Source organism: Myodes glareolus, chromosome 1 (genome assembly GCF_982192425.1).
Source record: "Myodes glareolus chromosome 1, mMyoGla1.1, whole genome shotgun sequence".
In the NCBI taxonomy this organism is placed as follows: domain Eukaryota; kingdom Metazoa; phylum Chordata; class Mammalia; order Rodentia; family Cricetidae; genus Myodes; species Myodes glareolus.
This window is the reverse complement of record NC_142026.1, coordinates 128,303,836-128,319,034: the sequence shown is the minus strand read 5'-3', so window position 1 is coordinate 128,319,034 and position 15,199 is coordinate 128,303,836. Positions and strand designations below refer to the sequence as shown.

General features: G+C 43.4%; 1 protein-coding gene across 4 annotated transcripts in view; it reads left to right on the top strand.

Moving 5' to 3' along the window:
* Rmnd1 (required for meiotic nuclear division 1 homolog) overlaps positions 1 to 4,522 on the top strand; it is a 32,310-nt gene extending 27,788 nt beyond the window's left edge. For all 4 annotated transcript variants that reach the window (XM_048419801.3, XM_048419822.3, XM_048419807.3 and 1 more), the window contains exons 11-12: positions 3,645 to 3,761; positions 4,096 to 4,522. In XM_048419801.3, coding sequence (XP_048275758.3) covers positions 3,645 to 3,761; positions 4,096 to 4,128 — 150 coding nt within the window. In that variant the 3' untranslated portion in view covers positions 4,129 to 4,522. The remainder of the gene's footprint in view (positions 1 to 3,644; positions 3,762 to 4,095) is intronic.
* The last annotated feature ends 10,677 nt before the right edge of the window (positions 4,523 to 15,199 follow it).

Below are 15,199 nucleotides of genomic sequence, written 5' to 3'. Positions count from 1 at the left end.
GATTCACGTCCTGTCTATTTGTGTGGTGGTTGCTAGGCTCAGTCCCTCAAGGCTGTTGGACTAAGGTCTCAGATTCTCTCCACAGGAGCGTCTGTACAGAGCATCTACTGACTTAACACATGCGTGGTTAGAGTCCTAGAGCGAGCAAGACGGGAGGCGGTATCTTACAACCTAATTACAGTTCTGGGCAACTGGTCACTTGTGCACCCATACTCCAAGAGCGCCAGGTCAGGAACATTAGATGGTAGCTTAGAAGTCCGCTGTCAGGATGGTTGAGAAAGAGTTCGTTTTAGAAGCTGCTTTGTACACAGTGGCCTACATCATCCCCACATCACCCCACATGGTGCCACGGAACCATCAGTAACTCCCAGACGTTCAGGAGGTACACATTCATATGCATAAAATAAATGAAATTCTAGGAATGTCTAGGAAGACAAATGTCTTACAGGGTGAAGAAGACAAACTACTCCAGATGCTGGAGATGGAGCTCAGTTGGTGAAAGACTTCCCAGTATGCACGGAGGAGCCCTGTTGCAGCTCCAGCACTGACTATATAGCGGGAACCGTGGTGCACACCTGTAATCTCAGCAGTTATGGAGACAGCTGGTCAAGAGTTTTAGGTCATCATAGTGAGTTAGAAGCCAGCCTGGGTTACATGAGACCCTGTCTCAAAAGGAAGAGTACGACACTTGAGTCCCTAAACCCAGGCAGGTGGGGGTAACATACTGCAAAGGAATCATAGTGAGCCATGGCAGTGGAAATGTAGTTCCGTGGATAGTGTCTTGTTAGAATCTGATACTTAGAATGGAGGTGTAATGTAAATTATGTCTCCATTAATTTGGAAACAAATCTCCCATGGTTTTTAGGTGCAGCTGTAATTGTGAAATTTAAATACTCCAATTTACCTCTTTTGGTGTCTCTCTCCGTGTGCAAACTTTGAGTATAATCGTTATAGTGAAATATAACTGCCACCAAGATACAGGTGTCTCTTCCTCTTAGAACCAGCATGTCCTCAGTCAAGCTTAATGAAATTGATTAGGAAAGAGCCACGAGCTCAGGGCACTGCTTGCACCACACCACCGTGTTTTCCTGACCTCCACTCTGGTGGTCATTTTCAGCCAATACTCCTCTAGCCACATTTCCCTTCGTGTATCTCCCTCGGGTCCTCCACACTGACCTGCTTAGGCATCCCCAAGCCAACTGTTACTCCACACTAGTGTGGAAGCTCCTTGGCATCTGCTACTGTATTTGTGGAATAAACACAGGCATTTAGATTTCAAAAGGAAACAAATTATATTCTGATTTTGAAACTGCTTTGGCCTGTACCAAATGCTTGGGTTAATCCAGATTTGAACTAAAAAAAACATTTTAGTCATCAGGAGACTTTTTTTAAAGACAAAATAAGTAGTCTGGAACTTGCTATGTAGACCATGCTGGCCTAAACTTGGGGCGCTTTTGCTCCAGAAACTAAGATTTAATGGTATTCACCACCAGGAAAGTTCCTTAAGATTTATTGAGTAGTCTTCATGAGCTTTTTACAATATATTCATGCTGGTGTCGAGTCCAGAAGAGGGCATCAGAACCCCTAGAACTGGGCTTGTGAGCTGCCTGGCAGGAGTGGTGGGGAGCAGGCTTGGTTGTCCTTTCAGGAGCTAGCAACACTCTCCAGACCCCAGGAGACTTTAACACTGCACAAATAGTTTTCAGGTTTTTTGTTTTGTTTGTAAGTAATAGTTGGACGAGAACATGTTTTCCGTTCTTTGGTTACAACTCATATGGAGGTGTCAGCAGTTTGGAGAGAGAAAAAGCTTAAAAAGATGAACACATGAGTGGCCAAGACTAAGCAATCAGTAGATGGGAAGGACAAAAAGGAACATAGTGCCTAGGTACTTATAGATTAGAAACCACAAGGTGGGCCTATCAGCCAGGAATTTGTGTTGTCCCTCACTAGAATTGGGGACTCATTGGAATGCTCTTGTAGAACCCTGAGTATGACAGATGTTTCCACTCACCTAGACAATACTGGCCATACCTGCACCAGTATAATGTTCCCCAGCTTTCCAAGAAATGTACAAGTACTAAATGGGTGTGTAACTGCTAGTAGTGACATCCAGGATTATGACACTCATCCACACCCGGCTCCACTAGTCTGTCCAAGGTGTTAGAACCCAGACCCTTTGCCAGTTCAGTGAGTAGTGGTGCCTTCCAGTGGTTTCAGGTTACACATACCAGGTCCTCAGCAGAAAGGTCCCTTTGTGCTCACTTCCATACACGACTAGAACTGTGGAGACGAGCAGAGCACTTGTACCAGAGTAGTCTCTGCATGCTTCACAAAGTTTTGAGTTTCCCTAATAAAATATCAGGAAACCCTCTATCTTTAAAACTTCCACCAGGAGCCGGGCAGTGGTGGCACACTAATCCCAGCACTTGGGAAGCAGAGGCAGGTGGTTCTGTTTAAGGCCAGCTTGGCCTACGGTCTACATAGGGAGTTTCAGGACAGCTAGGGCTGTTACACAAAGAAACCCTGTCTCAAAAAACAAACAAAACTTCCATAAGGGACTGGAGAGATGGCTCAGTGGTTAAAAGCACTCTCTGACTGCTCTTCCAGACAACCTGGGTTCAATTCCCAGCAGCCATCAAGGTAGCTTACAACTGTCTGTAACTCAGTTCCAGGGGATCCAACACCCTCACACACACATACATGCAGGCAAAACAACACATAAAACAGCACATAAAAGTAAACAAATCTTTTCTTAAAAAAAAGTTTAAAACCTCCATAGGCCTTAAAAGGATTAGTATGCTTTTTTTTTTTTTTTTTTTTTTTTGTAGGGCCCACTTGTCCGTCCCGGCCGCCTGGCTAGCTTAGTCCCGAAATAACCACACAGAAACTGTATTAATTAAATCACTACTTGGCCCATTAGCTATAGCTTCTTATTGGCTAACTCTTACATCTTAATTTAACCCACTTCTATTAATCTGTGTATCACAAGGTCATGGCCTACCAGCAAAGTTCCGGCTGACTCCAGCTGTGGCTCCATAGCATCTCTTGACTCCGCCCTTCTTTTTCCCAGCACTTTGTTTAGGTTCCCCCCAGCTCTGTTCCCCATAGCTCTGCTATAGGTCCAAAGCAGTTCCTTTATTAACCAATGAAAGCAACATATAGACAGAAGGACCTCCTACACCTTTTGTTTGTTTGCTTGCTTCTTTTAAGTTACAATATAAAGGGACCAGTGAATCTACCTACCCCAGAACTGCATATAAACAGATGTGGTGGTTCGTGGAATAATGGGACTCTAGGAGGTGGGAGGAAGACTGCAGGCCACCTAGGTTATAAAATAAGTGAGGACTGGAGATGGCTTTGTGGTTGAGTTACTGCCAGAGTTAAGAGCTCAGCACCCATGTAGGTCACAAATGCTTAATGCAAGCTCTGAGGGGGTTCTTGGCCCTTCTGGTCCCTGCAGGAACCTGCACACATACACATTCAGAAACATACAAAGTAACAAAATTTCACTGCAAAATGTTTCTAGATGGAGCCACTAAACACTGCTTGTCTTTGAGAACTAAGCAGCAAGAATTTAATAAACCATGTATATCTAACTGTATTCTCTTTAAATATAAATACATGACAATAAGATTTTCTTGCAGGTCATGAATGAAAAGCTTCAGCACTGCATGGAACTAACAGACCTGATGCGGAATCACCTGAACGAGAAGAGGGCACTCCGCCTGGAGTGGATGATCATCATCCTCATCACCATCGAGGTCAGCAGCAGGCTTGTTTCAAATGCCAATTTTGCAAATGCTCTGATGTGCTCCCGTATTTTACAGACAGCATTCGCTAGTTTTGGCTGTAAATTTACCATGTACAAACTAGTATCAGACCACAGCTTGCCATTTGACAAAGGAGTGCTTCCTCCAGGGACACATCCCATCACAGCAGCCTTGGGAATTCACCTTAGCTGCTGTGATTAATTCTGTCAACTTGACAGTGTAAAAGACCAGGGATTTGTAAACCACGGGAAAACCTTGGGATGAAGTTTAGTTGTTTCACCATGGAATCAGTAACTCTTGTTTTCTTGCTTTTTATTTTTCTAAGGTAATGTTTGAGCTGGGAAGAGTGTTTTTCTGATCTTGTGACAATGAGAACATCACTGGAAGAGATAATTCAAGTCCTACAACCAAAATAAACCAGCATTCACTATTGGGTGACTTTTGTAATAGGTATTTAAACCGTCAGTGGGCACGGGACACACCTGTAATCCCAGCACGCTGAAAGCTGAAACAGGAAGATGAGTTCCCCGACAGACCTTGTGCTGCACAGGAACCCAGCTAAGAAGGGAACTGACTGGGGGGGACACCAATCTCTGCACTTGGAAAGCAGAGGCAGAGGACTGCCCAGAGCTTTAACATAGCAGGGCTGACTCAAGATCAAACAAGCGTCATAATGACCTTCTGCAGCTCTAAAATATATTGTTGCCTGAATAAAAATTATGGATCAACATACTGAAAGTTCAAAAAGAAAATGTTCCAGCAGTTTTAGTGGCCTAATTTGAGTGTTCATAGGCACATTGCATTTCACTAGTCAACCCTTTGTACTCTTAACATCAGGTAAGCCAATCTTCCTACACACCTTATTATGTGCTTGACTCATGCACCACTCAACCACAAACATAAAATTCAAAAACAAAACAATCAAGCCAAGCGGTAGTGGCACACGCCTTTAATCCCAGCACTCAGGAGGCAGGTAGATCTCTAAATTCAAGGCCAGCCTGGTCTATAGAGCAAGTTCAAGGACAGGCTCCAAAGCTACAGAGAAATCCTGTCTCACCCCACCCCCCAAAAAAGAGATACATTTCCAAAAAACGGTAACATCAAATTCCAGTGGATGACAGGTGCATTACTTAAGCTAGTAAAACTATGGTGCCTGACAAAATTTAACATATTTATAAATATATGTAAACTTAATATATTTATAATTTTTGCAAAAAAAAACACAACACATATTTTCACAAACATTTATTAGGATAAAGGTTTATGGGGGACACATAATACAAAAAGCAGTAGCTAAACAAAGGAATATAGTATATATGTATTTCAGTGCATCATGGTGGACACACTTCATTCTCTGCCCCAGTATTGCACCCAGCAACCACACAGCACTGTATACCTACTCTACTGATCACTCTTCATCTAATTCAGCACTACTACAAATTTCTCTTACATGACTCTCAACTCCAAGATACCACAGAGCAGCTGAGAGACACCCCTGCTCTGCAGAGCTTACCGGCAAGAAAGCAATAGGAAACCACTTTGGGGACAGGAACTAGAAATTGACTGGATGTCATCATTTGAATTTTAAAACAACTAGGAACAGGAAAGATTTAAAACTTTTAACTTTGCTTCCATACAAGAAACTTGGAATCTGTTTATACAGTAACCATTTTTAAAACATTGCTAATAAAGAGTAGAGAGAGGTCAGGCTGAGTAGCGTTTATCAACTGAAGGCTTACGGAGGGCACAACCTAAGAAACACCAGCCAAATGCTTCCATCCACCTTACCACTCCTGCCCTAGGACTGGTCTTGAACTAAAGCCATGTGCGCTGGGTTCTGGTCATCCAGGCACAAGAAAATTATGCATCTAATGTCTCCAGTTTAAGCCTATTAGGATCCTCTTTGCATAGCATGACCCACCACCCTGGATTTTCCTGGAGTGAAGGTTTCCCAGAAGTAGTCACTTTCTGACAGAGATCCTGCAAGTCAGGCAAGAACTGGCCCCACCCCCACTTCCAGACCTCCTCTTAGGCACTGATGCTGGGTGGAAACTACCTTTCAGTTCAACTCTGGTGCAATGCTACAGAGCCACAGCTATGCCGCCTCTTCTACCATCAATGGCTGTTGTCACAGACGAACATCATTAGAGCAAGTACAGATGCTTCTCAATTTACTACAGTGCTCTAAACCCCCCCCCAAAAAAAAACACTAGGTAGAAAATATAAGATGCACCTAATCTGCCAAACTCCAGTTTCCCAACAGTGCCAGTTAGCAGATGATCACCTACTGGGATCTGCAGTTCACTCAGGAGAATCAGACTAGAGCTCACTCACATCCTCAAGGAGATCTGAAGGTCAAAACCTTGATTGTGGGGCTGGGGATAAAGCAGTGCAGAGTGCTTGCTAGCACATGCAACAGGAATGCATCAAACAGCCCTGTACTAATGCCTATAATCTCAGCACTTAGATGGAGGCAGAAGCTCAAATCATTTTGCCTACCTTCATGAGTTCAAGACCAGCCTGAGCTACAGGAGACTCTTAGAAAACAAGACAAATAACTAAATTGAAAACGTCGATAATTTTCCTGTAAATTTCATCATTTAAAAACCCTGAGTCATAGCCAGGCTTAGCGGCACACATATCCCTGTACTTTAGAGGCAGAGGCAGGTGGATCTTTGAGGCCAGCCTGGTCTACAGAGTGAGTTCCAAGACATCCAAAGCTACATAGTGAGACCCTATCTTGAAAAAAATAAAATCCTGAGTCAAATGGGACTTCAATAACTACAATAGTACTTTAGCAGGGCACAGTGGTCTACACCTGTAATCCCAGCACTTGGGAAACAGAAGCAAGAGAGTTCAAAATTATCCCTAGGCTACAAAGCAAATTCTAGGCCAGCCTGAGCTACCAGACCTTGTCTGAAATAGAAGGGAACACCGGGGCCTGAAGAGATGGCTCAGCAGTTAAGAGCTCTCGCTGCTCTCACCAAGGACCTCAGGTCAGTTCCCAGTACCTGCAAGTCGGCTCAGAATCATCCATAATTCCAGTTCCAGAGCATCCCAAGGCTGATCTGGAGCACCAAGCACACATATGGTACATATGCATGCAAAACCCTCATATTATCATATACATACAATTTAAATCTATAGGGCTAGGAAAAAAAGAGCCTAGCAGTTAAAAGCACTTGTTGCTCTTGCAGAGGACACAACTTCAGATCCAGACCCTAAAGGGCACCATGCACACATGCCCTTTACATACACGCAGGTAAAACATACACATCAAATAAGCCTGCTTGGTTGGAACCTCCAGCTCACTCCTACTTGATCCACAAAGCCCCATTCCTGCCTCTCTCCAAACATCACTCTGAGAGAATCTCTGAACAAAGGAAGGCACCAAAAAGCCCAGTTGTGCATACATCTCCTCCCGATGTTGCCTGCAGTCCATGACCCCAACCAAGCATTCCAGCTTTTGCCCACACTTGGGCACAAACCCAGTTTGTGGCAGACATGTCATCACCCCTCACCGACAGGCTAGAAGCTCCCTGCTTTAGTTCGGGGCTGACCCAAGAGTCGCTTAGCTCAAATAAACCTTTACTTTTTAAACTCGGCTTAATCTGGCTTACTGCATCAGTGGAGAAACCTATTATTGGGGTACAAAAAACCTATTATCTTGGTAGCAAAACCCGGGAGGAGCTGAGGCTTCACACTGGGTGGACTTGGTTCTCTGGCCACAAGGGTGGCTATGCCTCTCCCTTTATCTTCCTCTCCACCAGAGGTGATGGATTTTCGACTGGGGTAAGCCACTCATTTCCCAACCACCGCCTACAAGAGTACTGGGTACCTCTCTCCAGGTTCAATCTCTAGTATAGGAAGAAAATAGAAAAATCAATTTTCAAATACTGAGTGTGTGCCAAAGTGGTTTCCCCCCCCCAAGTTAGTTATTATGCAGTATTCTGTCTGCATGTGTGCCTACACACCAAAAGAGGGCACCAGATCTCATTTTAGAGAGTTGTGAGGCATCAAATGGTTGCTGGAATTGAACTCAGACCCTCTGGAAGAGCAGCCAGCACTCTTAGCCTCTAAGCCATCTCTCCAGCCCCAGAAAAAGGTTTTACAAGCCTATAGTCCCAACACCTGGAAATGAAGAAAGGCTAACAAAAGTTCAATGGGGCAAGAGATGGATCCAGGGTTAATATCTGCTGCTCTTTGAGAGGACCCCCTATTCAGTTCCCACATGGCAGCTCACAACAGGCTCTAACTCCAGTTCCAGGGGATAGAACACCCTCTCTGGCCTCTGAGCACCAAGTACACACTGGAGGTACATATAGACATACATGTAAGAAAAATCCATATACACAATGAAAATAAATCTATTTTAAAGTTAAAGGCCTCATGGGGTATATAATAAGTCTGAGACTAGCCTAAGGGACATGAAACCACCCACCTTTTCCCCTCAAAATTTAGTTCTAACTTGAATGTGTACCTCACTTTATTTAGCCAAATTAAAGCAGGCACTCTGAAATGGCTACAATTTTTACAATTCTATTTACATAAAATGCTGGGAAATGTAAACCTACAGTACAGCCAACAGACAAGAGCCCAGGGTTAGAGGTGGGAAGAGGGTAAATCTCTAACAGGGGAAACCAATGGAGACTTGATGTGAAAGACTTGTCCTGAATCCTGAGCAGTTACTATACATATATAGTGTTGAAATGAACAGGACTGCACACAAAAAGGAAAATCAACTTTATTGTATGTATAATGTGACGTTATTTACATAGAAGTTATCTATTTCATTAGTATATTAATGAACACCATCACTTACTGAGAGACAATGCTAGATAAGCACCCTCTACATTATACTAACTTACTTTACACAACCCTAATAAATTTATCCCTGTTAGGAGTAAAAATGGAAGTTAAGAGATCAAACGATATGTTAGATGTAGCACAATTTCAGACCAGATCCAACAGCAAAGCCTTTCCTTCCTGTGTCCCTGTGCCAGAGTGTTCCTGTGTACTTGAAGCCAGAGGTTAGGAGTCATCACCACCTTTCTATTGTGTGTGTGTGCCCGTGCCTTGCAACAGCATACATGTAGAGATCAGAGATAACTCTGTGGGGCCAGTTATCTTCTTCCTCTTTTACATGGGCTCCAGGAATTGAACTCAGCTCAGTAGGTTTACTCAGCAAGCACCTTTACCTGTTGAGCCATCTGACCAACCCTCTGCCCTTTTGAGACTGTTACTTTATTTAGGCTGGAGTGGCTGGCCGGCCAGTGATGCACCAGCAGTGCAGCCTACAACTTCTAGGTGGTGTTGCGGCTCCCCAAACCCTCGTGCTTGCACGGCACTCTACCCACTGAGTCATCTCCCCAACCCCAAAGCCTATCTTCTTGGCCGCGATGTAAAATACTGGCTCCACTGTTCATCAACACCAACCATGGCTCCTCCCACAACAGGTCCTTTGTTCTATTCCCAACTCAACACATAACATGAAAACACAGGTAAGCCACACAACGACCCCACAACAGCACCATCCAAAAGTGGATTCTGCTGCGGTAGAAATTTTCTCTGGTGGGCGTGCTGCTGTCACCTGTACCAAGTGTGACTTAGCTACTAGACCGGACCACACAGATCTAAAGAAATAAACATTCTAGAAGAACAAGTAACTTATGATGGCAACTTATCACCAATAAAGGAAAACAATTCAAGGTAGGTACCATTCAACTAAAACTACTTTTTGTACACTTCCTCTCCAAAACTCAAGAGTTAGTTTCCATACCAACTTCACCTAGTCTACCACAGCACATGTGTAGAATACATTCTCTCATTGTGTCCTCCCCATTGCACCTTTAGTACAGGGCTAACCGTTTACACACACACACACACACACACACACACACCCATACCTAGATGTTTTCTACAACAATCACTTCTCCACTCAGTGCTAGTAAGAAAAATAATCTTAGGCCACCCCCCTTACCTTAATCCTTCAACTACAAAAGCAGATAAGCACCAGAAGTTCAGAACTCACTCAAGTTTACGGTGAGGTAAAGGTTAAAAAATAAAAATACATATAAAATAAACCAACATGTACAAGTGGAAACTTCTCTCCACTGGTAAGTGAAGTGTCTGTCTAGCACAGAGAGCCTGGGTTTGCTCTCCCGGCACTCCATAAACTGGGAGTGGTGCTGTGCACACCTGTAATTCAAGCACTTAGGCGGTGGAAGCAGGGACCAGTAGTTTCAAAGTTCAAGGTCACCTCTGGCAATCAATATCAACTCAGACAACCTGAACCACATCACAAACAGATTATTAAGTAGGAACAGGAACCACAAAGGTTGCATGGTAGGGCAGTCGATAACAGTAATCCCAATACTCTAGAACAAGGATAGAACCATACAGAAGTCCCAGGCCAGAGCAGGCTACCAAGTGAGACCACCTCATTATAATGGAGGAAAAAAGGTTAAGCAAATGTTTTAAGAGAAAAGTTTGTCATCTTCCACCTGCAATAGTGCAAGTCTAAAATAATCTATGTTGTCCTATCTATTATTTAGAATAGTCTAAGAGTTCCCAATGGGCATGGTGGTCCACTCCTTTAATCACAGCACATGGGAAGCAGAGACATCCAGGAGTTAAATGATGAGGCATTGTCTAAAAAAAAAAGGGGGGGTCCATAAAAATTGCACAGCAAGCTGGGATGGTAACCTAAATCATGTAATGGAATCCCAGCTACCTGAGACTGGGGTAGTGCCAAGCTGAAGGTCAATGTGAGTAATTTAGCAAGACCCCATCTCAAAATAAAAAGTGAAAGGACTAGGGGCTTACTTCGGTAGCAAACACTTGCCCAGCACACACAAAGGCGCTAGATGCAATTCCCAGTCCCAATAAATAATTTCACAGCATAAAATACTGTACTTTTCTTCATACTTCACCCTCTTCTGGACTGAAGGCACCTGCACATGTGTACACAGCCAAACACACATATTATGGTGGTGACTCCCATGATGCAATTCATCAACTGGACACACTGGTAGTGCTGTTTGGGAAAGTTTGGAATCCTTTAGGGTAGGAGTCTTGCTAGATGAAGCAGAAGCATGTGACAAGGGCAGGTGTTGAGTTTGCAGCATGCCCTCCCCTTCAGCTTGCTTTCTCTGCTTCAGTGTGTGGCTGAAATGCAATCTCTCAGCTTCCAGTTCTCCTCCTGCTGCCGCTAAGCCTCTCCTGTCATCATGGACTCTACCCCTGAAGCCATACACCAAAATAAACTCTCTTTCTGAAGCTGGTTCTGGTCATAGTATTTATCACAGCCACAGAAAAGTAACTAAAATGTACACATACATACATAATTAAAGTCTTTAATATCTACAGAGATGAGAGAGATGGCTCAGCGATGCAAGTTTCCAGGACCCAATCCAATGCCCTCTTTCTACACAAGCACCAGACATCCATGTGGTACATATAAACTCATGCAAACACACACATACACATAAATAACTATGTGTTATTTATGCAGAGATTATATAAACACACAAAGCTAAACAACATTATCACAGGTCTGCAAATTGGGAGACTAGACAACATATCTACACTATAACTTCTTAAGATTAAAAAGCAATTACCAATTTTCTCATCAGCAAACAGATTACTCATGATAAAGATCAGAGAAAATTTTAGTTTTCAAACACTGACTCAGGCCTTAGGCCGAATAACCCCTTACCTTCCTTGAACCTCCTTTCACACAGTTAAGGATAAGCAGAGAAACCAGATGCCCTTACCAGAAAAGAAAAACTGACTTCATCACCGAACTACTCAGATTGACTCTAGCAAGGTTTCTGATTCCATCCTAATTCGTCTAGGAACTGGAAAAACACTGAACTGAGCCAGCTACAGATCTGAGCCAGCTACAGCCTCCTCAGCAGCGGACTGCAGAGGGGGAACAGCTTCTTCCCTCCTCCAGTCAGCCTAGACCTGTGCTGTGCACTGCCACTAGGAGAAAGCACAGAGATGACAGTGTGTGGAGGCTTCTTAACTGTGGCTAGGAGAGCTTGCTCTGGGGGAAGCCATCCATGCCAGGCATAAGGACACTTAGCAATCCAACAAAGAACTGGAGGCTGCAACCAACACTACTGGCAAAACAGTGAACCACCTTGGAAGCAGATCCAGTAGCTACAGGAACTTGACTGGAATTTCTGGATGACCCTGAACCAGCATCAGTTCCACTACTCCCTGATACCTGTGACCCACAAAACTATGTGAGATATACATGCCTTACTGTCTTAATGTTGAGGTTGACTATAGCAGAAAAAAAAATTCAGTGTTTCCTCATACTGTGGTTCCAATTTTGGTTGGGATTATGAAATAAATGTAAAACAGCCCAATTAATTTCACAGGTACATACACTTTTAATTCTGGCACTGGGAAAATAAAGGCAGGAGAATCCAAAATTCCAGGGAAGACGGCCAGCTTGGGCACAAGAGATCCTTCTTAAAAAATAACAAAAAGGGCTAGAAAGATGGTTCAGAGGTTAAGAGTGCAAACTACTCTTACAAAGGACAATTCAGTTTCCAGTGTCTACCACGTAAACACACACACGTACACAATTTAAAATGTGGCTCAGTAGGTCAGAGTCTGCTGTGCAAATCTAATGACCTGAGTTTGATCCCTAGAACAAACTGTGGATAGACCCAAAGTATTCCTCTGACCTCCATACTTGGGCTACAGCACACACCCTCACGCCTATACCCAGAGTATTTTAGAAGGCATTCATCAGCATCACAGTGAATTCTCAGAGATTTACATGCCCTTGACCACAGCAACTCACTGAAGCATAAGGAATTTATCTCTGGGGACTGTGACCTAAGTAACAACCAACCATGAACCAGTGAATCTTAAAACTCCTATGATACAGCCAATGAAATAAATACGACAACCTTCGAAATTAATTGGTTTTTCACCTGCTTTGTTTGTGGGGTTTGTCAGATTTTTGTTTTAAGATTGGGTCTCACTCTGTAACTAACTGGTCTCAAACTCACAGCAATCCTGCTGCCTCAACCGTCTGATAGCTGAGATTACAGGGATGTGCCACACTTGGCTAAAATGCATCTTTTCTTACTTCTATGTTAAGCTCATTATATAAAGAGGGTATGAGGCAGGCATGCTGTCACATGCCTTGTAATCCTAGCACTCAGGAGGAGGCAGAGGCAGATGAGTTCAAGGCCAGTATGGTCTACATAGTGAGTTCCTGGCCATTCAGGGCTACACAGAAGACCCTGTCTTAGAACACCAGAGGGCATGGTATACCACATACACACTCTGAAATCCATATAAAAGCACACCATTGTCCTAATTTAAGGTTACTCAACAGGACATCCTTCATAAAGTCTAGCCAAAGACAGCATTGGATTCTGATCACATTTATGACCAAGATCTTCCTGTTAACTTTCTCGCAAAGGTTTAAAGGAAATTCCACCTTCAACCTGAGCACATACTCACAAAACTTTCATGGAAACTAGGGGTTAAAGGTAACTTCAGAACTGTAATAATTTTTTTGTCCGCTGTCGATGTCACACTGGAACTATCTTTTTCAAAACATACAAGAAATGCCTACTTTTGTGAATGTCCCTCAACAGAACACAAACCAAATCTCTCATCAATACAAGGCTTCACAAGGCATTTACTATTTTTGGGGGGATGAATACACTCAGATTGTTAGTACTGTTTTCTTTGAACTCCCAATTTGCTAGATTTTCAAAATACAAAAACAATTGGTAATAAAACTGACAACTTGGGGCTGGAGAGATGGCTCAGTGGTTAAGAGCATTGCCTGCTCTCCCAAAGGTCCTGAGTTCAATTCCCGGCAACCACATGGTGGCTCACAACCATCTGTAATGAGGTCTGGTGCCCTCTTCTGGCCTGCAGACATACACACAGACAGAATATTGTATGCATAATAAATAGATAAATAAATAAATAAATATTTAAAAAAAAAAAAAAAAACTGACAACTTATTATTCAACACAGAGCAGGTGTGGCTTTTCTGTCAACCAGAGGTGTGATAGGTGTTCTCAGCACGGCCCTTCTCTGCAAGGCAGCCGTTTCCCCAGCCCTTCCATACAAATGCATCCTTAGACAAGCTGGGAGAAAGCAGAGCCCACACAGCCTCTTAATCAACCTACCAACCCATGACGGGGACTGAAATACAAAATCAGCTACACACTTGGCAGAAGTCAAGCCGGCCTGCCTATGCCTTGAGAACTAGCAGCAAAGCAGCCAGGCTCTAAGTTGAGCAGCAGCTTCTAAGGAGACAAGGATGCTCTAGACAGCACATTTGCTGCAGCAGCTCCTGAAGGTGTGAGGATGCATGCCCTCAGCACCACATGCCTTAGGAACGATACTATAAAACTATACAAGATCCTGGCAGACCACTCTTAAGACTCAAAGATGGTAATATGTGATGCACCCCTATAATCCTAGCATTGCAAAGGAAGAGGAAGATTGTGGCAAGGTCCAGGCTGGCCAAAAACTGCATAACTTTTGAGACTGTCTCAGAAAACACCAAGATGTTCTTTAATCAGTTCACCTTCAGAGAACTCCACAAGCACAATTTAAAAGTCCAAAGAACCTAAAGATCTTAATCATGACTCTCTACACAACAAACCAGATTCATTTCGGTCTCTTATAAGAGGAAACAGGCCAGTCACTCCAATGAACCAGTCAAGCTGCAGCCCTCAGAGTGCCGCCCTAGAGCACTTAGGTCATGGTCAGAATTTGTTTGTGGAGGCAAACGTTTAAGCACTCTACAAGTCTTTCCTCTGGCTGATCAAAGTCTACAAAGTTCAAGGCAGGTATCCACTGAGTCTATTATTCACTCTGGGGTCACACCAGTTACACAGATGCTTATTTTGTCTTCAAAGAAGAAATTAGTCATCAGTAGTTGTATATACAACCAGATTGCTAAATCAAACTCAAGACTTCCAGGATGAACACTGCCAATGTGTCAGGCATTGTGCTAGGGGATCTGCCTCGGAAAGAAACAAATGAGTTTGGCATCAAGGTTCTTAAAGGTTACTGCGCTGTAAGACCTTCTGTAACCTGGACACTGCTGCCTTCATTTACTTATGGCCCAACCTTAAAATATAAGATATATAAAATAAACCAATAACCCGAGCCTTCAAAGGGGATAAAAACTGTACTTCCTACATAAAACTAGCAAAATAGGAACAGAAGACGTGAACTTGAAAACCTTACGAATGCTCATCAGGGAATTCCAACTCCCACACCATGTTACCATGTTTCAGGATCTCCCTGTTCCATCTAACAGGATGGCAACTCTGAACCCACTCTACCAGATCCTCGGATGCCAAAAATCAGCCAGAGTGGTATCCCGTGCAAAGACACACACACACACACACCGCAAAGAGCCATAAGCT